This window comes from Mauremys mutica, chromosome 5, assembly GCF_020497125.1.
Source record: "Mauremys mutica isolate MM-2020 ecotype Southern chromosome 5, ASM2049712v1, whole genome shotgun sequence".
Lineage (NCBI taxonomy): Eukaryota > Metazoa > Chordata > Testudines > Geoemydidae > Mauremys > Mauremys mutica.
In genome coordinates this window covers 140,812,053-140,837,796 of record NC_059076.1, presented here as the reverse complement: position 1 = coordinate 140,837,796, position 25,744 = coordinate 140,812,053, and the positions used below count along the sequence as shown (strand labels likewise).

The 25,744-nt window shown below is 52.3% G+C and overlaps 1 protein-coding gene across 1 annotated transcript in view; it reads left to right on the top strand.

Moving 5' to 3' along the window:
• Positions 1-265: 265 nt before the first annotated feature.
• ATP6V1B1 (ATPase H+ transporting V1 subunit B1) overlaps positions 266-25,744 on the top strand; it is a 75,547-nt gene continuing 50,068 nt past the window's right edge. The window contains exon 1 of the mRNA XM_045019023.1: positions 266-374. Coding sequence (XP_044874958.1) covers positions 266-374 — 109 coding nt within the window. The remainder of the gene's footprint in view (positions 375-25,744) is intronic.

The window sequence follows — 25,744 nt, the reverse complement described above, 5'->3', positions numbered from 1 at the left end:
GCACACTCAGCCGCCCCCAGGTGGGAGCTCTCAGGTGACCTTCACCTGCGCTCTGGGCCCGGGGCTCCCAGCCAGGTGCTGAGGCTTTCCCAGTTTACAGTCAACAGGGGCCTGTGTGGGCAGGTCTGACCCCCGCCGGGGGCAGAGCGACGCAGCCGGGAAAGGGGCAGGTCTGACCGGTGTGGGCCAGCGAGGGACGAGCAGGGGAGCGTAACCCTCTGCTATAAAACCCCCCGGCTCCCTCCCGCCCCGGCTGTGCCCAGCGATGGCTGCCAAGGTAGAGGTGAGGCTCGGCGGGCACCCAGCAGTGCTGGCAGGGAGCCAGGAGCATGCCCAGGCCGTCACCAGGAATTACATCACCAACCCCAGGCTGAGTGAGTACCGTCGGGGGGAGGCTGGCGAGAACGTCCCCCTCCTCCTGCAACAGCCGTTCTCACCCCCCCATAACGTTAGCCCTTCTAGCACCCAGCCTGGGGCTGTGTATGGGGCGGGGGGCAGCAGGGGGGACTCGAGCTCTTTGCATTTAGGCCCCCCAAGAGTTTCAACCTTGACAGTGAAGCCAGAGCCGTCCCTGGTTCTCCGGCAGTGTTATCTAGTGTTTAGAGCAGGCGACTGGGTGGAGGGAGCTGGACTCCTGGGTTCTTTCCCCTGCTCTGCGGCCCTGGGCAAGACACGTCCCTGCCCCGTGCCTCAGTTTCCCCACCTGTCCTTTCTGAGTGGCTGGAGCACCTCCGGTGAAGTGCCGAGCCCGGTACACGTTTCTGGGAAGTGCACAGATGGATCCTTACACAACCCTGGCAACTGAGTGCGTCCGTCCTGCAGGCTCGGGGGGGCTCCCTTCCCCCAGGGGGTGTTGGATTGGAGTCCTTAACTCCCTCTAGGACGGGAACCCTTTTAGTCTCTGTCTTCTGCCTCCTCCTTGTGTTAGCTGCACCCCCAGCCCAGAATGGCTGAGAGGAAGTGACCCTGGAATGGTGGCAGGGCACCATTTCCCTGGGGCTATGGGGCTGAGTCCCTACCCGGGCCCCATAGCTTCATACAGCACCTGGTGCTCACACTGAGGCTGGCTGTCTGGGAGGCTGTTTCATACTGAAGTAAAAGGGTGGCATTTACCCCAAAGAGAAGGGCACTGGGCCAGATTCTGTTCTCAGCGACGCCGGCGTAAAAGTGGAGTGACTCCAGCAAAACCGATGGACTGACTCCAGATCTACACTGGTGTAAATGAGAACAGAATCAGGCCCAGAAAGTGGATTGCTCAGTGAGAAACTTTAGATGGCAAAGGAGTCTCTCTCTTCCCAAATTCTGTATAGAAGTCACTTGGCAAAGTACTCAGCAGTCGCCACCATGACCCCTCTTCCCCCCAGCTGTTGTGGGTGGGTGAGCAAGAGAGAGAGAGAGATCGGGTTCTGTTTGTGTATTTAGGGGTGTGTGTGTATGTGAGAGAGAGAGAGAGAGAGAGAGAGAGAGAGAGAGAGATCGGGTTCTCTTTGTGTATTTAGTTGTGTGTTTATGTGTGTGTGTGTGAGAGGGATCAGGTTCTGTTTGTGTATTTAGTTGTGTGTGGATGTGGGGGGGTGTGAGAGAGAGAGAGATCAGATTCTGTTTGGGTATTTAGTTGTGCATGTGTGTGTGTGAGAGAGAGAGAGAGAGTTTAGGTTCTGTTTGTGTATTTAGGTGTGGGGGGTGTGGGTGTGTGGGGGGTGTGGGTGTGTGTGAGAGAGAGTTAGGTTCTGTTTGTGTATTTAGTTGTGTGTGGGTGTGTGTGAGAGAGAGAGATCAGGTTCTGTTTGTGTATTTAGTTGTGTGTGTGTGTGTGTGATGGAGAGAGAGATCAGGTTCTGTTTGTGTATTTAGTTGTGTGTGTGTGACGGAGAGAGAGATCAGGTTCTGTTTGTGTATTTAGTTGTGCGTGTGTGTGATGGAGAGAGAGATCAGGTTCTGTTTGTGTATTTAGTTGTGTGTGTGTGTGTGTGATGGAGAGAGAGATCAGGTTCTGTTTGTGTATTTAGTTGTGTGTGTGTGACGGAGAGAGAGATCAGGTTCTGTTTGTGTATTTAGTTGTGCGTGTGTGTGATGGAGAGAGAGATCAGGTTCTGTTTGTGTATTTAGTTGTGCGTGTGTGTGTGATGGAGAGAGAGATCAGGTTCTGTTTGTGTATTTAGTTGTGCGTGTGTGTTTACTTGCCTGTCTTCCTCTCTGGCTCTGGACACATGCAGACTGCAGGTCTGGGTGTGCGTGGCTGTCTCTGTGTGCAGACATGAGTGTCTGTGTCCCACCCACACAGTCAGTGCCTCAGGTTCCTGTCTTGCAAATGCTCCCAGCTAACCTTGCCCAAGGAGAACTCCCGGAAGAGGTCCCAGCAGCTCCGTGCTCCCTGACGTCAGCCCAGCCTGATAGCTCCTCAGAGTAATACACAGCCCTGCAACGGGCACTGGGACCCCGAATGTGCACCGCTCCCAGGTCACGGCTTCTTCATGAGCAGAAGCAACAGATGAGCTGAAGTCTTCAAACAAAATCAGTCTTCCCCCAACCACTCCGACAGCAGCACCTGCTGCCTGCATGCATCCCGTGGACTGGCTCGTGTGAATGCGGCACCCCCACCCTCCACTGGATGGAATCAGAACTGCTCAAGCGTGTGTCATGGGCCCTGCACTGCACACAGCTACCGGAGATGCTCTCCAGGCTTGGCTTTTGGAACAGGAGGATCTGAGTTGTGTGCCCCGCTGCTGCTGTGAAACGCTGAGTGGCCGAGGGATGGAATCTGCAGGGGACTGGCTAGTGTGGGGGTGGGTTACAGGCCATTTTCCCCTCTAAGGCACGTGTTCCAGCTCAGCCCATCAGTCGAGACAGGTGACGGCTACTGAGTGGACTTTGAGCACTGAGTCTGGAGGGGAGGGAGGCTCCATTCAGGTGTGCACCTCGCACGAACGGCCAGCATGGTGGGCATTAATTGGCCCCGGTTGGCAATCTGTGTAGAAAGGGCCTCTGGAGAGAGACCGACCCGCTGGTCCCTCCCTGCAAGAGCAGCGTGGGGGAGTCTTCAATTCCTCAGTCCCAGTCCGGGGCCTCAGTTGCTTGGCCACCCGTGGCATGAGCCGGGGACAAAGCCGTTATCCACCCAGCCCCCTGGGTTGTGGGCACAGAGCAGAGGGGCTGAATCTGCCCCAGTAATTCAGCACAGGTGCAAAAACCGGTGGGTGCATTTTTCGCAGGCCCGAGTGTGCTCGTGACAGGACCAACTGGGCCTGATTCTCTTTGCACTTCCCCCAGCTCTGCGCTCGGGTGCGCCCATTGTTCCTCCTGATTGACACCCGTGGAAGTGAGGGGGGCCCCAGGCTCTCTCTGCCTATGGCTGAACAGCTGGGGTGAGCTGTGGCAGCAGCTTTCCAGGTAGAAACGTATCAGCTCATCGGGACCTGGTGCTCCCTGTCCCCCTCAGTCTGTCCTTAGCCGGCTGCTGTCTCCTGTCTTAGACTGTAAGCACCTCGGGGCCCAGACCGTCTCTTTGTGCAGTGCCGAGCCCAGGGGGCCTGGGGTGTGACTCAGGCCCTAGATGCACTAGCAGTACTGAATACCTAGAAGCTAGCTGGCTGTCATCAGCGTGGTGTTCCGGAGCGCTCCCTGCCTCAGTTTCCCCCGCTGTACAATAGGGTTAAGAACTGTTCAGCCCCGTCTCCGGGACGTGTTGGGTGCTTGTCAGGTGGTATCGGGTTCATGTGGGGCAGGGACCAGGGAGGGGGAAGGATCCTACGGCTGCTGTTCTGTACAGCTGCTCTGAGATCAGGAAGGCCTGAAACACACTTTCCTTTGCCTGAATGCTCCCCTCGCCCTGCCCGCCACAATCTCCTTGTGCAGTTCAAGGTGAATCCAGAACGCACGGGTCAGGCTCTGCCTCAGCCGCATCTATTTACCCTCACACTGGGCTGAACTGGTCCCGCGGAACAGCTCGTGTTTGCTGTCAACAGCGCGGGCTGGGCTCCGCGGGAACGGCTCCCCTCCTCGCCCAGCCCAGCCAGGGAGGGGTGGCTTTGCCCAGCTGCAGGGGGCAGGGGGGGGCGTCAGCTCAAGGCCGGAGCCGGCTTGCGGCAGGGACCGAGGGCCAGGCTGCTGCTGATTGAATTCAGGCTCCACAGGGCGAGGGGGGACCTTCTTGGGAGGAAATGGCTCCCCTCCTTTTACTATGGTAATTACAATGTTTGGAGAAAAGTCTCATTTAAAACTGATTTTTCTGGTGTGTGTTTCAGCAACTGGGTTAGGTCCCCCCCCTCCCTTTTTTTCTCCGTGCCCCTTTTTTCGTTTTTTCCCCTGAGAAAAGAAGAAGGGAGGCGAAAAAATGAGAAAAAGTCAATATTCGGGGCTTTTTGTAGAAAAACTAAAACGAGCACAATTTGTCAGCCAATAAAATCCCAGAACCTGCCCGACGGGACCTGGGCTGGCTCTGCTCCTAGGCCCGAGTGCTCTCGATCCCAGGATTTCACCCCCAGCCCCTCCTCCCGTCAGGGTGCCACGCAGGCTATATTTAGGCTTAGCAGAATGCGGTTTTTATTCTGTTATAATGTCACTGGGTAATACCGAGGTTCATTTCGAAGCATTTTTCCCCGGTTCTGATCAATGTACATTTTCCCAGATGTGGGAGATGGAGCAGGGGGGGGGGCGGAGGGGATGTCGGAGTAATTATTTAATGAGAGGAGATGCTGAGATTTTAAAGCTTTATAACCGTTAAAACACAAAGTGTCAATGTCCCGTGTCGAAATATACGGAGTAAATAGCCTCAAATCGAACTGGAATAAGTTCCCAAGGAGCATTTTCTTGCTTTGCCTCACTACAAATTCCCACGATTATCAGTGGAGACCTGTTTTCGCCGGTTTGTCTGCGTACGATGAAATGGAAGTTTGCTGACATTTGCCCCTCCCAAAATCAAATCCTTCCACACCAAGCAATATGAGGCCCTGCCGCATTCAGGGCTGCACCCTAGAAGCGATTTTCTGCCCCTGGTCGCATGTTGGCATGCTGGCCATGCATGCTGCTTGCATAGAGATTTTCGTTTCGTGGGGGCAGGTTATCAGGATGGGGGGGGGTCCATGCTCTCCATCTGGCTGTCCCTAGGGCTGGTCCCCTCCCACCCAGCTCCCAGTAGGGGTGTGCTAGCCACACAGCATGAAAGAGAGGGGCCACACCGCCGTCACAGAGGTTGCTAGGAGGGGCTCGCTTGGTCTGGCGTGCACCTCTGGTGCTTAGCGGAGGCTGAGCGCCCGGGGCTGCGGCACCGGGCTCACCCCCTAATCACGCCTCAGTGCCCAATCCCAATCTGGAGCCAGCGCTCAAGGCTGTTCGGATGTGGGGATCTGGTTCACTCGCTGGCTTCATTGGGAGCTGTGGCGAGAGGCTCTGGGTTTAGCCCAGTGGAATTTCCTGCCCATTTTCTAAGCTGAAAAGTTTCTGGCCGTTCAGCCAAAGCTTCAGAAAAAGTAACTTTTGGATGCCTCTCCTGGCCGACCATCTGGCCCTCCGGGCTGCTCCCCCGACACTAGTTCAGTAGTAAACCAACTCGGCGCTGCTGTGAGGTCTTGTCTGTATCACAGGAGCCGCTACCGGCCCCGACTAGGACCACGACCCCACTGGGTTAGGTGCTGCACCTGCGCAGAGTCAACAGTCAGTCCCTGCCCCGAGGAGCTGACGGTCTGAACAGGCAGAGGGGGAGAGGGGAAACTGAGGCCCAGAGAGAGGCGGGGACTGGCCAGCGGTCAGACAGCAGGTTTCCTGAGTCCCAGGCTCTCGCCACTAGGGAACACTGCCTCTCGTTTGAATCTTTACAATATGGCTGGTGTCCTGGCCACCAGCTGCCAGGGGACCCCCTGCTGCATTGCTGGGACCCCAGGCTTCCTTGTAACTAGTACGTCAGTGACGTGGGTGCCGAACGCAGCCCTGAGCCTGCCTGCTGATTTACCTCCCCGCCGGGCTGACGGGCTAGGCAGGGGCAGGGCTTTGGCCCGGAGCTCGCCAAGGAAAAGGCAGCAGCTGCTGGAGATGTGGCACGGATGGCCCCTCCCTCTGAGTCTCTGCGCCCTGCTAGGGGACGCTGTGCTGCTAGAGGGCCTGTCTTTTGGCTGAGATTGAGAAGGCAAACCAAGGTCCTGCCCACCTGCAGTCACTGACGATCCCCCGGCTCTCCCCTGGGGGCAGGGCTGGGAGCCTCGCTCCATGGGCCAGAGTCCGGAATTACGTTCTCCCTCTCTGGGTTCCCCTTGTGGCTTCAGCTGAATAGAGGAGTCTCCTTTGCCTCCTAAGCTGTTGTGTGCTGCGGCCATGGGGCTGCTGTGTCCCACCCCAGAAGTGGCTGCATTTCTGGCATTGGTGAAGTCGTTCTATAAGCTGTTGGGAAGGCACTTTGGGATCCCTCTGAGCCTTGCTGTGCCCATAACGGGAGGATCTTTTCACTAGACCAGGAACGCAGGACTGGGGGCCACTGAGGCCAGACCCTGCCATCCCAGGCAAGCCCTTTGTGTCACCCATTTACTTATCAAGCTCCACCTTCAATCTGGTTAGCTGGTTGTCCCCCAGCTTCTGCTATTGAGAGGCTGGTGCAGAACCTCCCTCCCGTGCTGGAGCTAGAGCTCACTGTAGGACCGTCGCTGTCTCTTCCTCCTCCATCTGGCTCAGCTGAAGGTCTCCCAGCCATGAAAGGCACCTCCAATGAGCAGCCCCCTCCACGACCCGCCCTGCAGTGCCCCAGAGGGTTAGCTCCAGAGAGGCCGCTGCAGATCTCCCCACGCTGCAGATGCTCGGCCGGGCCAATCCGCCTGGTAGCCCCCGCAGCATGCGTCTAACCTCCGTGACCTCCCGTCTGCCAGGCGTGAAGGCACACGCTGTTCCTAACAGGGATGTGCTCGGCGGGGTCAAGGGCTTGGAACCGTGTCTGAATGTGTCTTTCCGATTCCAGGCCTGCTCGTAAAGGGGCCACTTTCGCACTGCACAGCCGAGGCTGGAGGAGAGGGGGCAGGGGGAGCCGAGACTGAGGGCACTGGGTGAAGGGTGGGTCTCAGGGTTCAGGGGTAGTGGGTGTCCGCAACAGAAATTACACCGTAACTGTAGCAAAGTCGCCTTGTCCGCTATAGCTCTGGTCCCCCAGTGTGAGCTTTGCCATCAGTTCATAGATTCATAGACTTAAGGTCAGAAGGGACCATTATGGTCATCTAGTCTGACCTCCTGCACGACGCAGACCACAGAACCTCACCCACCCACTCCTGTAACAAACTTCTACCCTATGTCTGAGTTATTGAAGTCCTCAAACTGTGGTTTAAAGACCTCAAGCTGCAGAGACTCCTCCAGCAAGTGACCCATGCCCCATGCTGCAGAGGAAGGCGAAAAACCCCCAGGGCCTCTGCCAATCTGCCCTGGAGGAAAATTCCTTCCCGACCCCAAATATGGCAATCAGCTAAACCCTGAGCATGTGGGCAAGACTCACCAGCCAGCACCCAGGAAAGAATTCTCTGTAGTAACTCAGATCCCACCCCACCTAACATCCCATCACAGACCACTGGACATACTTACCTGCTGATAATCAAAGATCAGTTGCCAAATTAATTGCCAAAATTAGGCTATCCCATCATACCATCCCCTCCATAAACTTATCAAGCTTAGTCTTGAAGCCAGATATGTCGCTTAGCCGGCCCGTACGGGATGGGTGGCGAGAGGACCAGCTGGCACTGAACCAGGGGCTTTATTTTCTTGGCACGTCTCAGCTGGCACAGCCATGACTGCAGTGTAAACAGTGGTGAGCTGTCAGTTCGTTGGCCGCTCGTGTTCCATAGTCTCTCTGCAGCCCGGTCAGATAGTCGCGCTCTTGACTGAGAGTTTTGTTTCCCTCCCTCCCAAAATTTCGCTCCCCCCTTTCCCCTGGCACCTGGCCGTGCCCCTGCCTCTGGCACTGCTCTGGCCAGCTCTCCGTGCCTGGGGAGGCAGAAAGGAGACAGCCACGGTTAGTTACACCAGTTGTGAAACATACAACTCTGCCAACTCCAGCTACGTTTACCCCAGGGAGAGATTTGGCCTGTTAATTGGAACCCAACACAAAGCGATCGTGGTGGTTGGACGGGGCCCTAGTCTGCCTGGAGGCATCCATCTCCCGTTCGTGATCAAGGCAGTTTTCCCAAGCTCAGGAAGGAGACTCAGGCCGGCTCAGTACCTGGATAAGAAACCACCGCGACATGGTGCTAGTGGGTGAGTGGGGTTGTAGATGCCGTAGGTACTATTCTACCAGCTGAGGGCGCTGTTCTGCTGGAGCTGCTGCCCTTTCGGATAAGATTGGTCGCTCTGAACACCTTTTGCTAGGCAGTGAGTGTGATTCCCAAAGCCCTGCCCGACTGCTTGGCTAGAGAATGACATTCTGCCAGCCTAGCTTGCAATTTCTGCTGGTTACAACGGTTTTCTACGCTTTCCACCCAAAACTGTTGTGCAGTGCTGCTACCTGTTAAACAGCTGCCACAGTCCGCCCCAGAGGTGGCTGCATCACAGTGATGGTTATAGTTTGCAAAGAGCATTGGGGAGCAAAAGGCCTTCTAGAAACCCAAGATATTTTCCTTTCTTTCCCTGAGCCCCAAAACAGTCTGTGGTCAATGAAACCGAGAGCGACCAGGAGGAAGAATTCAACACCTGCTCCCTACAGGGTCTTGGGGTGTGTTTGTCCTAACGTTTCACTTGAAATCCAGGCAAATGACTTGTTACAGCTTATACCTCAGGCTGGTGACTGATTCAGCGACTGAACTGCTGTGCTCTGAGCAGCTGCGGGTGATACCTCAGCGCTTGTTTCTTACAGCCCTTTGCAGGGACTGGAAAGTTGGCGGTAGGACAGTTATTCCCCATCCGACCCCGTTCCTTTCTCCTCGGGCACTGCAACACGAACGCTGCCCAGCGAGAAAGGCATTTGCCGGCTAACGGCATGCTAGCACGTGAGAGAGAGACGGGGCAGGGGAAACGGCCCAGATGGACGGCTGAGGGAAAATGCGTGTAAGTGAAATGACTGATCAGGGAGTTATACAGAGGGGAAAGAACAAGCAAAGCTGGAGCATGAGGGCAATAGAGGAGAGGGGGAGGGAAGAGGAGGTGACTAGGAGGTCAGAGAGTCTGAGGGGGCCCAAGGCTCTACAGCCCTGGGAGTGGGGTATTAAGTTCCTAAAATCTCATGCTTCAGGGCCCAGCCAGTCATCTGCAGGGATCAGGAAGGTGTCCCCCACCCCCAGTGTATTCTGGGCTTTGTTTTGATTTGTCTCCTTCCTCTGAAGCGTCAGGGATGGCCACAGCGAGACGTGGGACCCAGGAGGGGGTGGGCCGTGCTCGGAGATGGCAGCAGGTCTCTCTTGCTCAGCTGCTTGGCTGGCTGGCTCTTGCTCACGTGCTCGGAGTCTATCTGATCACCGTGCGTGCGGTCAGGAAGGACTTTCCCCCCAGCTCAGATTGGCAGGGGGCACTTCCTCTGCAGCGTGTGAGTGTGGGTCACTTGCCAGGATTATGTGGATCTAGCTCATATAACCATTTCCCTGCTATCGGGGCGGCCTCGGGCACTGGTGCGCCTCAATCCTTCCTATTCCCCGCCTGTGGCACATACTCAGCCGGTCTCCGGCAGCCAGGCGGTATTACTGCAGACTCATTTCCGTTGCTGGGTTTAGTGTGCGGGAGGTCAGACTGGGTGCTCTGGTCGCCCCTTCTGGCCTCAAACTCTCTGACTCCAGCTTGGAGCAGCAGGGAACCATCATGAGTAAGGGAGAAGGGGGATATCAGGCCAGAGGGCCGGGGGGTGGAGGGATAGGGTGTGAGGTCAGAGGGAGTGGAGGAGGTGGTGGATGGAAGAGCAGAGAGGTTGGGGGGTCAGGGGAGCGGAGCGGGTTGGGGGTCAGACTCACTGTGGGGCTGGGAGGAGTGTCGGATGGTGACACAGAGCCTGCTCCTGCTGCCATTGCAATCAATGGCACAATCCCCACCGGCGCCAGTCGTGCGGGACCAAACCCTTAGCCGTCCCTGGGCGGCTGAACGCTCGCTCCCAGAGCAGCGGTGCCGATCAGCGCCCTAGCTGGCGAGCGAGCCAGGCACTCCAAGTGCGTGCAGACGGATAAGCTTGTGCCTTGCAGAGGTGTTACCCGGGGTTCTTTCAACCCAGCCCCCCTCCCCTCCTGCCTTGGTCAAGCTGAGATTGCTTAATAGGTTGCTTTTAACAATAAGCCATAGTGGTTTCAGGCACTTTACTGGTTTGCCAAAGTCTCCCCATACAGAGGGATCTCAGCTCTGCTCGGGTAACGGGTCAGTGGCATCACAGAACCTGCTGTGGCCTCGCTAAGAAGCACGGCCCTCGGCCAGCACGCAGCGCCAAGCTCTGAGCGCGCGGCCAGGGAATCAGGGAGGCACAGCCTGCCACCTCTCCGAAACCACGGTGGATATTGCCAGTGAGCCGTCGCGCTGCTGGAAATCTCCCGCACCACAGCTGCTGCTGGTGACCATTTACTTGTCACGCTCAGCCAAGTTTATACCTAAAGACAGTTTCCGATTGCATGTCAGTGGGCGAGCTGGATTAATGCAGGTTTTGCGAGTGAGGCCAGCAGCATCCCTGGGTAGCCCGTCGGTGATTTGGCACTGGTGTGACCGCTGCTGGAATGCTGGGTCCAGTCTGGTGCCCACAGTTCACGAAGGACGTGGATAAATTGGGGAGGGGTCAGAGAAGAGCCATGAGAACAATTTAAGGCTCAGAAAACTGCCTTGTTGTGATAGACTCTCGGAGCTCAATCTGTTTAGCAAAAAAGAAGTTAAGGGGTGACTTGATCAGTCTACAAGTATTTGATAACAAGCTCTTCAGTCTAGCAGAGGAGAGTCTGACACGATCCAATGGCTGGAGGTGGAAGCTAGACAATTTCGACTGAAAATAAGGCGTGCGTTTTCAACGGGGGACGTAATTAACAACTGGAACAATTTAACAAGGGGCGTGGTGGATTCCCCATCAGCGACAATTTTTGACTCAGGACTGGCAGTTTGTCTAAAAGCTCGGCTCTAGGGATTACTGTGGGGCCGGTCTCTGGCCTGGGCTATGCAGGAGGTCAGCCTGGACAATCCCTTCTTGCCTTGGAATCTCTGACTCTCTTTGGGTTTGGGTTTCCGAGCTGGAGCAGGCCAAAGGCCCGAAGATGATAAGTGCTTCTTCCACTCACTCCTGCTAATGGATTGGGGGTGCTTCGAAACAGCTGCTAATACCTCCCCGGGATCTCAGGAGAAATGGCCCCAGCAGAGATTGTGCCTGTAACACAGCCAAGAAGTCAACAGTCGAGCACTGTGGCTTGCGTACTGTGTCCCTCTACTGTCAAGGCAGGTGTCTGTGCATGGGGGAAGCAGCACCAGGCTTCAGGCCTTTCCCCAGCTCCCTCTAGCATTCTCCATTATACTCTGCACTTGCTCGGTGCATTGGCATTACGTTTAAGCTGAGTATTCAGTGCAGGGCCGGCTCCAGCGTTTTTGCCGCCCCAAACGGCGAAAAAAACCAAACAGGCGCAGCGATCGGCGGCACTTCAGCAGCAGCTCTACCACCGACGCTTCATCCTTTGGCGGCAATTCGGCGGCAGGTCCTTCCCTCCTAGAGGGACCGAGGGACCCGCCACCGAATTGCCGCCAAGGACCCGGACATGCTGCCCCTCTCCATTGGCCGCCCCAAGCACCTGCTTGCTGCGCTGGTGCCTGGAGCGAGCTCTGATTCAGTGGTTCAGTGTAGGCCCAGGAGGGACCAGATCATCTCGTCTGACCTCTTGTACAGCACAGGCCAGCGAATTCTCTGCAGGGAGCCCAGGAACTTCTGTTTGGCTGAAGACACCAAGAGGACCCATTGTGAACATGGGATTGGAACCACCCCAGGCAGAGGAACAGCAAAGGGCTCCCAAACTTTGCCCTCCTGAAGGCTGCATTGAGGAATGACCGGAAGCCCAATGATTGCACAAAACTGGGCTGCAGGTGTCCAGGGGTTTGTTTCTGAACATACAGAGGAAGGACCCAGCGCTGATGTGACTGTTGCAGAATCCGAGTCGTGTCAGATCTCGATACAATTACAAAGCAAGTCGAGCCAGTTGGGAAACAGTTTTCCCATCCCACAAGAATTTCAGAGATTTAAAAAAAGGAAATCCTGTCTCGAATTGCAATGAAAAATTGAAATCGCAAACATTTTCACAAGCCAAAAATCTGAAAAAAAAATCACCAGATCAGGCTTTGCCAGTAAAAATGTTTCATTTTGATGTTGACCTTTTTATGTATTTATTTAGTGTGACAGACCCAGACCAGTGGGGTACAGGAGTCTGGTCGAGGGCAGATATACTGGTCACTGGATGAGCAGTTTTCTGTTCCCTGAGTGACCAGAGCAGGGGCTGCACTAGAGTGATCAGGAACCTGCTAGAACCAATTAAGGCAGCCAGGCTGATTAGATCACCTGCAGCCAATCAAGGCAGGCTAATCAGGGCACCTGGGTTTAAAAAGGAGCTCACTTCAGTTTGTGGTGGGCATGTGAGGAGCTGGGAGCAAGAGGCGCAAGGAGCTGAGAGGGAGAGGCTGCTGCTGCTGGAGGACTGAGGAGTACAAGCGTTATCAGACACCAGGAGGAAGGGCCTGTGGTGAGAATAAAGGTGTTGGGAGGAGGCCCTGGGGAAGTAGCCCAGGGAGCTGTAGCTGTCATGCAGCTGTTACAGGAGGCACTATAGACAGCTGCAATCCACAGGGCCCTGGGCTGGAACCCGGAGTAGAGGGTGGGCCTGGGTTCCCCCCAAACCTCCCAACTCCTGATCAGACACAGGAGGAGTTGACCCAGACTGTGGGGAAGATCACTGAGGTGAGCAAATCTGCCAATAAGCACAGGACCCACCAAGGTAGAGGAGGAACTTTGTCACATTAGTCATTACATTTTTTACTCTACGTTCAATTAAATTTTGAAACAAAAAATCATTTTGACCCAAACAACAGAATGTTTTTTTCAAAAACTGTTGAAAGTCCCGTTTTAACAATTTAGAAAGGGTTGGGTTTTTTTTTTCTATTTTTCAAAATGGGGAAAACCAGCCCTTTCCTGCAAATAGCTTCAGTTTCAATGAATTGTCATTTTCCAATGAAAAAGTCTTGTGGAAACACTTCCAGGCAGTTCTCAAAGCAAGGATCTATGAGAGACTGATTGGGACCAGGGCCAGATTTCCAGCTAGGCACAGTAGGCACGTGCCAAGGGGCGCCAGCGTTTTAGGGGCACCTCACCTCTCTAAAACTGTGTACAACATGAAGGTCTGCTGTAGACAAGGGGGGTGCTGAAGATGCTGGGCCTAGGGGTGCATAAGGTGGCAGTATGATAGACAGGGAAATCAGTGACCCGCCAATGTTAAAACTGAAAACAAAGTTGGTTTCAAATAGCCGTCATCGAATAAGCAAAAGCCACGCGGTGGAGAGATGCCATAAGCAGTGTTTGACATAGTGAGAGCAGGATGCTTTAGGAAGTGGTAAATATAGTTCAGTTATACCAACAAAGAATCCTGTGGCACCTTATAGACTAACAGACGTTTTGCAGCATGAGCTTTCGTGGGTGAATACCCACTTCTTCAGATGCAAGTGGTGGAAATTTCCAGGGGCAGGTTTATATATGCAAGCAAGAAGCAAGCTAGAGATAACGAGGTTAGATCAATCAGGGAGGATGGGGCCCTGTTCTAGCAGTTGAGGTGTGAAAACCAAGGGAGGAGAAACTGGTTCTGTAATTGGCAAGCCATTCACAGTCTTTGTTTAATCCTGAGCTGATGGTGTCAAATTTGCAGATGAACTGGAGCTCAGCAGTTTCTCTTTGAAGTCTGGTCCTGAAGTTTTTTTGCTGCAGGATGGCCACCTTAAGATCTGCTATTGTGTGGCCAGGGAGGTTGAAGTGTTCTCCTACAGGTTTTTGTATATTGCCATTCCTAATATCTGATTTGTGTCCATTTATCCTTTTCCTTAGAGACTGTCCAGTTTGGCCGATGTACATAGCAGAGGGGCACTGCTGGCATATGATGGCATATATTACATTGGTGGACGTGCAGGTGAATGAACCAGTGATGGTGTGGCTGATCTGGTTAGGTCCTGTGATGGTGTTGCTGGTGTAGATATGTGGGCAGAGTTGGCATCGAGGTTTGTTGCATGGGTTGGTTCCTGAGCTAGAGTTACTATGGTGCGGTGTGCAGTTACTGGTGAGAATATGCTTCAGGTTGGCAGGTTGTCTGTGGGCGAGGACTGGCCTGCCACCCAAGGCCTGTGAAAGTGTGGGATCATTCTCCAGGATGGGTTGTAGATCCCTGATGATGCGCTGGAGGGGTTTGAGCTGGGGACTGTATGTGATGGCCAGTGGAGTCCTGTTGGTTTCTTTCTTGGGTTTGTCTTGCAGTAGGAGGCTTCTGGGTACACGTCTGGCTCTGTTGATCTGTCTCCTTATTTCCTCATGCGGGTACTGTAGTTTTGAGAATGCTTGGTGGAGATTTTGTAGGTGTTGGTCTCTGTCTGTGGGGTTAGAGCAGATGCGGTTGTACCTCAGTGCTTGGCTGTAGACAATGGATCTTGTGGTGTGCCCGGGATGGAAGCTGGAGGCATGAAGGTAGGCATAGCGGTCGGTAGGTTTTCGGTATAGGGTGGTGTTAATGTGACCATCAATTATTTGCACCGTAGTGTCTAGGAAGTGGACCTCCCGTGTAGATTGGTCCAGGCTGAGGTTGATGGTGGGGTGGAAGCTGTTGAAATCGTGGTGGAATTTTTCCAGAGTCTCCTTCCCATGGGTCCAGATGATGAAGATGTCATCAATGTAGCGTAGGTAGAGAAGGGGCGTGAGTGGACGGGAGCTGAGGAAGCGTTGTTCCAGGTCAGCCATAAAAATATTGGCATATTGTGGGGCCATGCGGGTGCCCATAGCGGTGCCACTGATCTGGAGATATATATTGTCATCAAATTTGAAATAGTTGTGTCTGAGGATAAAGGCACAGAGCTCAGCAACCAGTTGTGCTGTGGCATCATCAGGGATACTGTTCCTGACAGCTTGTATTCCATCAGCGTGTGGGATGTTGGTGTAGAGAGCCTCTACATCCATGGTGGCCAGGATGGTGTTTTCTGGAAGTTCACCAATGCATTGTAGTTTCCTCAGGAAATCAGTGGTGTCACGGAGATAGCTGGGCGTGCTGGTGGCATAGGGTCTGAGTAGAGAGTCCACATATCCAGACAGTCCTTCAGTGAGAGTTCCAATGCCCGAGATGATGGGGCGTCCAGGATTTCCAGGTTTGTGGATTTTGGGCAGTAGATAGAATAGCCCTGGTCGGGGCTCTAAGGGTATGTTGACTTGTTCCGGTGTTAGTGTAGGGAGTGTCTTGAGTAGATGGTTCAGTTCCTTAGTGTATTCCTCAGTGGGATCTGAGGGAAGTGGCCTGTAGAATTTGGTGTTGGAGAGTTGTCTGGCAGCCTCCTTTTGGTAGTCAGACCTGTTCATGATGACAACAGCACCTCCTTTATCAGCCTCTTTGATTATAATGTCAGGATGGTTTCTGAGGCTGTGGATGGCATTGCGTTCTGCACGACTTGCGTTCTGCATTGCGTTCTGCATTGCGTTCAGTTATACCGTTTCTGAAACAGAATCTGACCGTCTCAAACATTAAACATAGAATGACCTGGCATTGCAAGAACTGGAGAGAGTAATTCTAGATGGCTGGCAAATTTAAAAAAAGCCAGGTACTTCTCAGTACGAAAACATACTGGAACTAGACCAGATTAAATGGTTGCATATGCTATTGTGTGTGAAGGACGTTTCACAGAGGATGAAGGTTGGAAATATCTACCATAACCCACAGCACCCATTGGAGTACTGAGACGTGTCACATGAAAGTCTGACTTGTCCTTTGGCCAGGCATAAAGAAAAGGCATCATCCAAGTATGTACAATAAACACGTGAAGCAGAATGCAAAAGACCTACTGCTACCACGTGAGCTTCCTGAGTGCCCATGAAAGGGTGTAAAATTTGGGAGGGTGAAAAAACTCTCAATCAAGAGGGCAAATATCTGGAAGGCCTGCAAAGAGAGTACAGAACACGAGCAGCCCAGGGACTGACAGCTCACCACTGTTTATACTGCGGTCATGGCTGTGCCAGCTGAGAAATGCCAAGAAAATAAAGCTCTGGGTTCGGTCCCAGCTGGGCCAAAGTTGGCCCATGTGGACTTCAGTTAAACAAGGAAGGTTTCCTATTAGTGGCGGAGTGCTAACCAATGGTTTTGTTCAATGGAGCTGTTGCACAACACATCAAGCAGCAGTTAGTAGTACATTGCAGATTGCAGTTAGCTAGCCGTGCTATTGTGAGTGAGTTAATAAGCGATATTGGTTGTGGGAGCTCCCCCAAGACCTCTTCCACTCAGTTCCCCAAGAATTCAGTCCTGGTCCAGCATCATCACTCAGGTCCCTTTACGTGGTGTACAGCACAACTATGCTCAGTTGATCAGACTCAAGCGTAGGGCGTGGGTATAGGGCACAGCACACATCCAAAGTTACACAGCAACCCTCTTCCTTTCTAGACATTTACACACTGCATTGCACTTACTCTACATTGCATCACACGCTTTGGGCTTGGCCGCTTTGTAGGAACCAATCCCTGTACAGCATGCTCTGGCCACGCACTGTCCACGCACGACTCACTCTTTACCTCCTCTTATGTTCCAGGCTTAGCTTGTCCATTGAAAATAGTTCGCCGGGTTTTCCCTCTTATCAGAGCTAGTACAGACATTCTGTTCCCAGCCCGCTGCTCCATTTACCTCCCTGATCCTGTCTCCCAAGAAACGAGGCCTCTCCCATATCCAACTCCTCATGTCAAACTAGGCCTATGATGATCCACAAATATTTAATTTAATCCGTTATCTTTGATACATCAATACAAGCCCTTATTAGGCCCAGTCAGGTGGGTTATCAAAAAATAACAAAGGATTTGATTTTGAAGTCCAAGCAGAGTCAAGATATCTGTATTTTGAGAGTATCGCAATACAGCTCAGGATGATTTATTAGTATCCAATACTTATGGGGCAGAAGGATAAAAACCTGAGTGCCAACAGCTTGCCATTTGATGCCAACCTTCTTGCACCAAGAACCATTAAAGCAAGTCCAAACTTTTTAAATAAACAGGGAGTTGGTTTGGTTTTGTAAAAGATGGTCTTTTTTAAATAAAAAATTCCATGAAAATTTGCAGGAAAGGAACATTTTTTATAAAAGTGTTGTGCCTTTTTTAATTCAAAAATTGAACAGAAACATTACTGAAATGGTTTAGCAAAGCCTGGTTTTTTTTGGTAAATAATTTTTAATAATTACCTTAATAAATGTTTTTGATATTTTTTAAATCAGAAAAAAATTGCAAAAAAAGTTTGAATGAGAAACAAAAACTGGTTGTGCTTCAAACACTTCTAAATGAAAACAAATTAGAAAGTTTCCATAGAATTATCCTTGGATTCGTCAAACAGATATACTGGGCATCTTTACAAAACAGGTACTAAGACATTAAAGAACTTTTCTGATAAAATGTCCAACAGTAACCAAGTGCCATTGGCAAGTGGGAGAGAAAGTTAGAAGGAGAAAGTGTCAGATAACTTACTGATCAAAACTCAGAATTTCCATTTCCATCCTGTAAATCCCCCAAATTTCCATTTCAGAACATTTTATTTTAGGAAAAGTTCTACATTCTATTTCAGTGTTTAAAAAGAAATAGTCCCTGGGTAATTTGGTTGAAATAGAGAGAGGAGTTTGTTTAAAAAAAAAAAAATCAGTCTTGTCAAAACTGTTTCCACTAAATTTTCCAGTCGGCTCTAAACTTAACCACCCTAGTGGTCAGTCTGACAAGAGAAACCCCCAAAATGTCCCAAAAAAGCACAGTGCTCTATTTCTTGGGGACATCAGGGCTGCTGTTGACAGTGCTTCATATGGGCAGAAGTAATCCGTGCCCACCTGGCCACTGAGCTGGATGGACACAGGAAGCAGTAGTATTGTATCTGCTTTTGGCGTTGGTGGATAGCGATTTTGGCCCATGACAGGGGTTGTAACCCTGACTCATGCCATGTGACGCAGGTCAGTGTCCAGTCTCTTCCCAGCCAGCACTCCTGTGGCTCAGGGTTTTATTACACCTGTAGCTTCCACGGGACTCCACCTCCTCGTGGAATGCAAGGGCCGTTGTAGGCTCTGTAAACCAGTGTGGGCTGCATTTGAGCAGTAGATTCTTTGGCCACTTCAGCCTCCAGCCCTCTCAGACCCTCAGATACAGCAGTGAGGGGTGTACAATAGACAGAGGCCATCAAACACTTTGCATTCGCTAGACTGTGGATTTAGCCTAGAAGGATTGGCCTGGTCACTGCTTGGATGGGATATCTCCAAAGAAACTCCAGGATGCTGCAGCAGATTAGGATCTATCGTATCTCCTTGGAGTGTGCCATTCCCAGGGTATCCAGGCATATCTTTCAAAAGGGTGGGCTCTTGTCTCCTTCAGTTCAGGACTGATGCCCCAACACAGTTTCAAGGGGTACTGTGTAAAATGGAGATAATAGAATTGTAGGACTGAAAGGGCCCTTGAGAGGTCACCTCGTCCAGTCCCCTGTACTCATGGCAGGACTAAGGATTATCTAGACCATCCCTGACAGGGGTTTGTCTAACTTGTTTTTAAAAACCTTCAGTGACCGAGATTCCACAACTTTGCCTGGGCAATTTATTCCAGTGCTTAACCACCCTGACAGGAAGTTTTTCCTAATGTCCAACCTAAACCGTTCTTGCTGCAATTTAAGCCCATTGCTTCTTGTCCAGAGGTTAAGAAGAACAATTTTTCACCCTTCTCCTTGTAACAACCTTTATTGTACTTCAAAACTGTTATCATGTCCCCTCTCAGTCTTCTCTTCTCCAGACTAAACAAACCCAATTTTTTCAATCTTCCCTCCTAGCTCATGTTTTCTAGATCTTTACGCATTTTTGTTGCTCTTCTCTGGACTTTCTCCAATTTGTCCACATCATTCCTGAAATGTGGCGCCCAGAACTGGACACAATACTCCAGTGGAAGCCGTATCAGCACAGAGTCGAGCACAATTACTTCTTGTGTCTTGCTTACAACATTCCTGCTAATACATCCCAGAATGATGTTCACTTTTTTTGCAACAGTGTTACACTGTTGACTCATATTTAGCTTGTGGTCCACTATGACCCCCAGATCCCTTTCCACAGTGCTCCTTCCTAGGCAGTCATTGCCCATTTGGTATGTGTGCAATTGATTGTTCCTGCCTAAGTGGAGGACTGTGCATTTGATCGTGACCACTAGTAGCCTGAAGATCCTTTTGCAAAGACGGCAGGGTGGATCCCAGTGTCCGGGCCAAATTCCAGTTTGGGAGAATACATCCCGCCGGCCTAAAATAACCCCTGTCATACTGGACACTGTATTCATCTTCTCTTCATGTCCTAAACTGTTGTGTTGTGCTGCTGTGAGCTATTAAACAGCTGCTGTGTTCGAGTCCCCAGAAGTGGCTGCATTTCAGAGGCAGGCGGAGTGATTCTGGTATGTAAGGGGCTGTGGGGGCCTTCAGGATGCTATATAAATACAGGTTTCTTGCACTTCATAGGAACATAGGACTGGAAGAGCCTTCCTGGGTCCTCAAAGCCAGACCCCTGCTATCGCAGGCAACCCTGTCATCCCATCCCATTCATAAACTTATCAAACTCCATCTAAACATTAGTTAGGCTCTTTGCCCCCGACTCTTCCTAATACTATTTATTATTTGTTTAACCACAGTGTTCAGGGCCTGGAAGCCTGTTACGCTAGGTGCTGTACAAACTCAGTGCAGAAAGACAGCTCCTGCCCCACAGAGCAGTCTAAGGACCTTTCTAAAGCAGCCAGTGCTGGCCACAGTCAGCGAGGCCCCAGCTGAGACGGGCCTGCTCCTCAGGCAGGTCCTGGGCCAGACCGGCTTTGCCTGGAACATTCCCAGCTGACTACCCCACATGTTGAGCGATATTGTCACACCCGGGCAGGAAAAGTGGTTTTTCGGGGGGCTGATTTTTTGGGGGGAGTTTCCAAGGTTTCGTTAAACACCTGTTTCCAAAGCGGGATCCGGCACCACCAATCGTCTCTCCCATGAAGCCAGTTAAAGCCGGAACCCTGGGCCCCGCCAACGCTCGATTTCACCGGGATAGGGTCCTTCTCCCGCCCCCCACCCGCCGAGGGCCCAAGTCTGTTTTGTCTGACAGAAAACGTGACAGCGAATCCAGCATTTTTTCCAGGCTAGCTCATTGGCTTCACGCTTGGGCGAGCCTGCCATTCAGGGGGCCTCCGTCACATGACCGTGCAGGTGTGTCTGGGAACCCTCCACTGCAGGCCCTAATTAGTGGCATAGTGTGTGACCCCCTGCTGGGCCTTTCACAGGGTCCGGTCGGCTTGGATAGGCCAATGTGTTTGACAGCGCTGCACAAACTGACACATCGCACAATGGGCAGGTCGCATAAGAGCGAAAGCTGGTCACTGAGGGAGCGTCGGAAAAGTTCGAAGCAAGCGCGGGCCTCTCGGGCAAGGGGAGGGGGGGCCCGGTGCATACATCAGCTGTGGAGCAGGAGATGTGTCTCAATGGTTTGTCCAGCATTACAGCCCCGGCTCAGGGTCTGATCCTGCGAGATACTGAGTGGCCTTAACTCTGTTCGCCAAGGATGCTCAGCGCCTTGCAGAATGTGGCGGCTGGGCTGAAAACTGCTGCATTCTGGCATTTAAGGCGTTGGCTGCACTGGAGTATCAGTGTTGCTTTGTAGAATTCACAGCACTTCACACAGGGTGGTGGGCATCATTCTCCGCATTGCACAGTGGGGGAAACTGAGGCACGGCGAGGCAGAAGTGACTTGCCCAAGGGCACTCAGTCGGTCAGTGGCAAAACAGGGGATAGAGCCCAGAGGTACGTCTACAAGGCAAAAAAATATCCCCGCAACAGGTCTCAAAGCTGGATCAACTGACTCAGGCTTGTGTTACAAGGCTACAAGCAGCCTCCATGTGTCACAACCTGAGCGGGAACGTCCATGCTGCTAGTTTTAGCCCCGCAGCATGAGCCTGAGTCAGGTGACCTGGCTCTGAGCCTCGCTGCCCCGGGTGCTTTTGTGCAGTGTAGACGCACCCCAAGTGTCTGGCGCCTGCATGTGGATTGAGGTGCGGTGCTGGGTGAAGACTGCAGGGCAGTGGGCAGCTTGGGTGTGCGAGGGATGCAGGGTCAGAGCAGCTGCTGTGGTTTGCAACTTCCCTTAGGGCACAGGGGGTTTTGCTGCATGGCCTTTTGGAGCCGCTCACTTCACCATCTCAAGGTTTTCAAATGCCAGCGCTAGGAACGAGAAATAAGAAATGTCAGCATGGGAATGAGCTGGCTAGTGTGTATGTGCACCACTGCCCTCGGCGGGATGGAAACTGTGTGTCATGGCACCCGTACTGCTAATGGCTGCTCTCTTTTTAGCTCAAGTGGAAGGAACCTGGGTTTTCAGAGCAGGGGGGTCTGAGTTTTATTCCCATGCCCACTGCTGCCGTATTTGAGGGACTGCTTCCCACTGATATGGAGACCCTTTTACACGGCTTTGGCAGAGCAAATGGGGCCCCGACACACTCTGTGAGTCCCCTTTAAATGTACCGAGGCCCTAGTGTAAATGAGACTCGAGGCCTGTGTGTCCGCAGCAGAACCAGGATTCGAGCTCGGCTCAGCCCCTCTCCTGAACAGTGTGTGCTCTCCCTTGCGTCTGAGTACTGCAGAGTAAAGACTGACACCAGAGCACAGCTACCGGGAGCGTAGATGGAAATGAGAAATCTGTCTGGGTCATGGAAAGTTATGAACATTGGGTGTTGGTTTGGTTTTGTTTTGACCGTTATCCCTCTTGCCAGTCCTTATGGTTTTATTGTGAATCATGCAATATTTGGTGTCTTTCCTTAAAGCCCCAGCTGCTGGAGTCAGGTGATTAGGTGACAAGTATCAGAGGGGGAGCCGTGTTAGTCTGGATCTGTAAAAGCAGCAAAGAGTCTTGTGGCACCTTATAGACTAACAGACTAATGTCTGTTAGTCTATAAGGTGCCACAAGACTCTTTGCTGTGATTAGGTGAGTATCCCAGCTCTCATGTAAAAAGGAAAGTAAGTCTCTAGTCCCACCCTCCCCCTGCCCCCGGTTCCAAAGAAAAGCTTGGAAACGTGAGCCCAAGTCTCAAAGACCAGGAGTCCAATAAAAAGACACCCCCACCCACCCACCCAATTTGCTCAATCAGAAACTCCTCCCAGATTCATCCAGGCTCATGAGCCTTTTTTAAGGGGTACGTAGGCCAAATTTTGAGCGACCCTTTGGGGGACACGGTCTGCATCCATGCAAACCAGCTGTGCCCATCCCTGCCCTCGAAGGGGTCCTTGCAGGTCAAGTCCGAGGCAGAGCAGGGAGTTTCCATTTGTGCTCACGCTTGCCCAAGGACCCTCCCAGGCCAGCGCTGGCGGCTGTTGGTTCCAGTCCCAAATGGCTGTTTGCTTCGCCTGTGTATGATTCGCTCCCTGTGACTATTTCCACGACCGGGTTCCCTTTGGCGTGGATGCCTGGGAACGGCAGCTCTCTACATATACCCACGCTCCTGCAGGAGTCACACACCAACGGCTGGGACCCCGATTCCTCAATCCCCTTTCATTTATCCCCCGGCTTCAACCATTCCCACCGTCCCTCGTGACCCGGGCGGCCAGTCCCAAGCTGCACCTGGAGGCTGAGCTTTGTTGGCAGCCAGCCGCTCGGCCAGTCCATTGGAAGAGAAATGAGCACTTTGCACCAGAGCCCTAAACTCCCGTACAGCCTCCCCTGCCCCCCAACTGCACAGAGGACCCACCCTAGAGATGCCAGGGGAAGGGGGGCGAGGACGGGAGTGGGGAGAGGGTGGATGATTGGAAACAATTAGTGCTTTGGTGTGGTTGGGCCGGTTGTCCTCTTTGTCAGCACGGTCAATTTCCTCTGCTACTTTGCCACCCCCCACCACCACCACTTGGCTTCCCCCGCTCCTGCCCCAAGGGAGTTAACAGTGCATGATTGTCAGGGCTAATGGAGATTACATGTGACAGGAGCTGTGAATTTGGGGATGGGTGTGTGGAAAGGCCAGGTTGAAAGACTTTCTTTTTGATTTGTTCCCCTCCGCTCCTTGGGCGGAATTGGCAATCGCGTCCAACAGCTTCACTCCCCCATCTCAGCAAAACTCACAGCCCACCCAGCCAGCCGCTCCGCAGAGGAGTGCCGGGCTTTTCTTCAGAACAGCTCAACCCCTTCATTAGTGGAATTGGTGTTTCCTGGTGGAGGAGAGGGTCTCTCTCTCTCTCTCTCCTTCCATCACTCATTCTGTCTCAGTCTCTTTACGGGTCTTTCCATCTTCCTCTTTCTGTCTTTTCTGTCTTCTCTCTCCCTTCCTCCTCTCTTCTTCCTGTCACTCATTTACTGTTGCGCGGCGCCCATCGATGGATTCTCACCATGGCACGATCAAGGTCCATTTTCCCTTTTGCCTGGTGCTGTTGTTTCCTCTTTGCAACAAGGTGGCCCCATTTGCGTGGCAGATCCGGGCCTCATTGCGCAGTACAGACAAAAGCACAACGCTCACAATCTAGAATTTCCAGCCTATGCAACAGGTGGATAAAAGAGAGTGGGCCCAAGCAGAGGAGAATCCCTTCTTCATCTGCTTTTTATCAGAGAACATAACTGAATACACTAGAGAAAAGCAATGGTGGGTGGGAGAGGCCTGAATTCAGCACAGTAAGGACCAGGTTACGTACCACAAGCGTGTGTAATTTCAGACAAACCACTGTGCTGACGCAGAGCTGGTTGACAATTTTTTATTAAAGCTTTTTGCTGCGAAACACGGTTGTTTTGATTAGCTGGGAAATGTCCCACAAATGGATCTGTTCATAAAAATATCACTTTGGCGGCTGAAAGGCTCAAAACGTTTCATCGCTCAGCAATTTGTTTTTGTTTTCAAGGTTTACAAACCGAACGAAGTTTGTTGTTGGCTTTTCGGTGAAAATCGGAAAAATTTGCCAACAAACTTCAGAAGAAGAAAAAAAAGAACAATGCCGGTGTTCCTCGAAAATACACTTTTTGACTAACTCTATGTCCAAGCTTTTTGTCCTTATTTCTATGGGTATGTCTACCCAGCAGCTGGGGACATCAGCTAGTGCACTAAAAATAGTGATATGGTCACAGCAGCGGCTCAGACTAGCCAGCCAACTACGTATCCCGAGGGTCAAGTGGGTTTGTACCTGGGCTCTGGCTACCTGAACTGGGCAGCACCCTCCAAGCTGCTAGGTAGACATACCCTAAGACACACTCAGCCCCTCTGCTTATCCGCTCATCTACCATATTATCCTGTCCCCTCCTACCATCCTTCATTGACTTTTTGTCTGCCTCTTCCACCAACATTTTCATGTGCTTTCATCCACACGGCACATATGCCTGGAACACCCTCTCTGAACTGATCCTTTAAACCATGTCTCCTTCCCATCCCTCCTCAAGATCCAGGTCTATCTAAGGGTTTTATCCTGTCCACCCATCCCTGTTCTGTCTGAGCGTCTTGCCCATAAAATCCACAATAGTAGTGATGTCCCTAACGGATTTCACAGAAACTCTGGCGCTTCTCTCTTTTCAGGGCCATCTCTCTGTGTGGGATGAGGGGCGGCTGATTTTTCATTACGATGTTACTTTCCTTTGGGATTTGTTGGGTGGCTGGCGGGGTTTATTGGGCTGAAGGGCTGTCAGCGTTGGGAGTGTCATTCTAACGGAGCAGAAGTCTTTCCAAAGAGGAAGGTTTTGCAGCATTTCCTAAAGGTGGCAATTCGCCTGATCTCCTCCAGACAATGATCTTGGGGGTGGATTCCCTCGACAGAGAGCGCTTTGCCCCCTGCCCTCACATGCTGCATCCTGGGCTGTCGCGGGGGCTGCACAGATCAAAATTTGGTTTTTGCTCTAGCTGGGGCTTGATCCATGGATTGCTTTGAAGATTAAGACAAAAGGCTTCAGCTGGCATCGGGTGCTGACTGGGAGCCAGCAATGGCCTGATGTTCTCATGATGTCCTGAGCCACGGTGAAGGTGGGAAGCTACAGTCATGCACACCAGGTAGGTACACAGGCAGAAGAGGCTGGAGATGCAAGGGGAACAAAAGCAAACCTTGTGGCAATGGAACACGCAGGTGGAGAAGCTGGCTGGGCAGCTACTGAGCCAACCAAGGAGCACGTATGAGCAATAGGAAGTGGGAACCGGTGTATAATGGTCTGATGATCTCTGGTGGCTGTAGGCTTGGAAAGGGAATGCCGCTGCCAGCCGTGGGCAGAGTGTCCTTCTGCCCCAGTGGAAGAGTAGCTACTTTCAGGTACCAGAGCTGCTGGCTGGAGTGGACTCTGCCCAAGCCCTCTGCTGGAAGGAGTTGCCCGGTCCAGCAGCTGCCCAGGAGCCAATGAGTTTCCTGAATGGGGTCCCGGCGGCGAGTTTGCGCCAGATGGCTAGGAGCCGGGGCGCTTTTATAGACAGGAAAAGACTGAACCGGCCGGCGGCTCCATCGACTACTGTATCGTGTGGGTGGTTTCTAAACAACGGGCTGGCTAGGAACGGCGAGGAGAGAAGAAAAGGCCCCAACAAAACCTCCCAGGGGAAGGGAAGCGGCCGGAGCAGCAAAGGATATTTGTGAAAAAGTGGGGAGTGAAATAATAGGAAGAATGG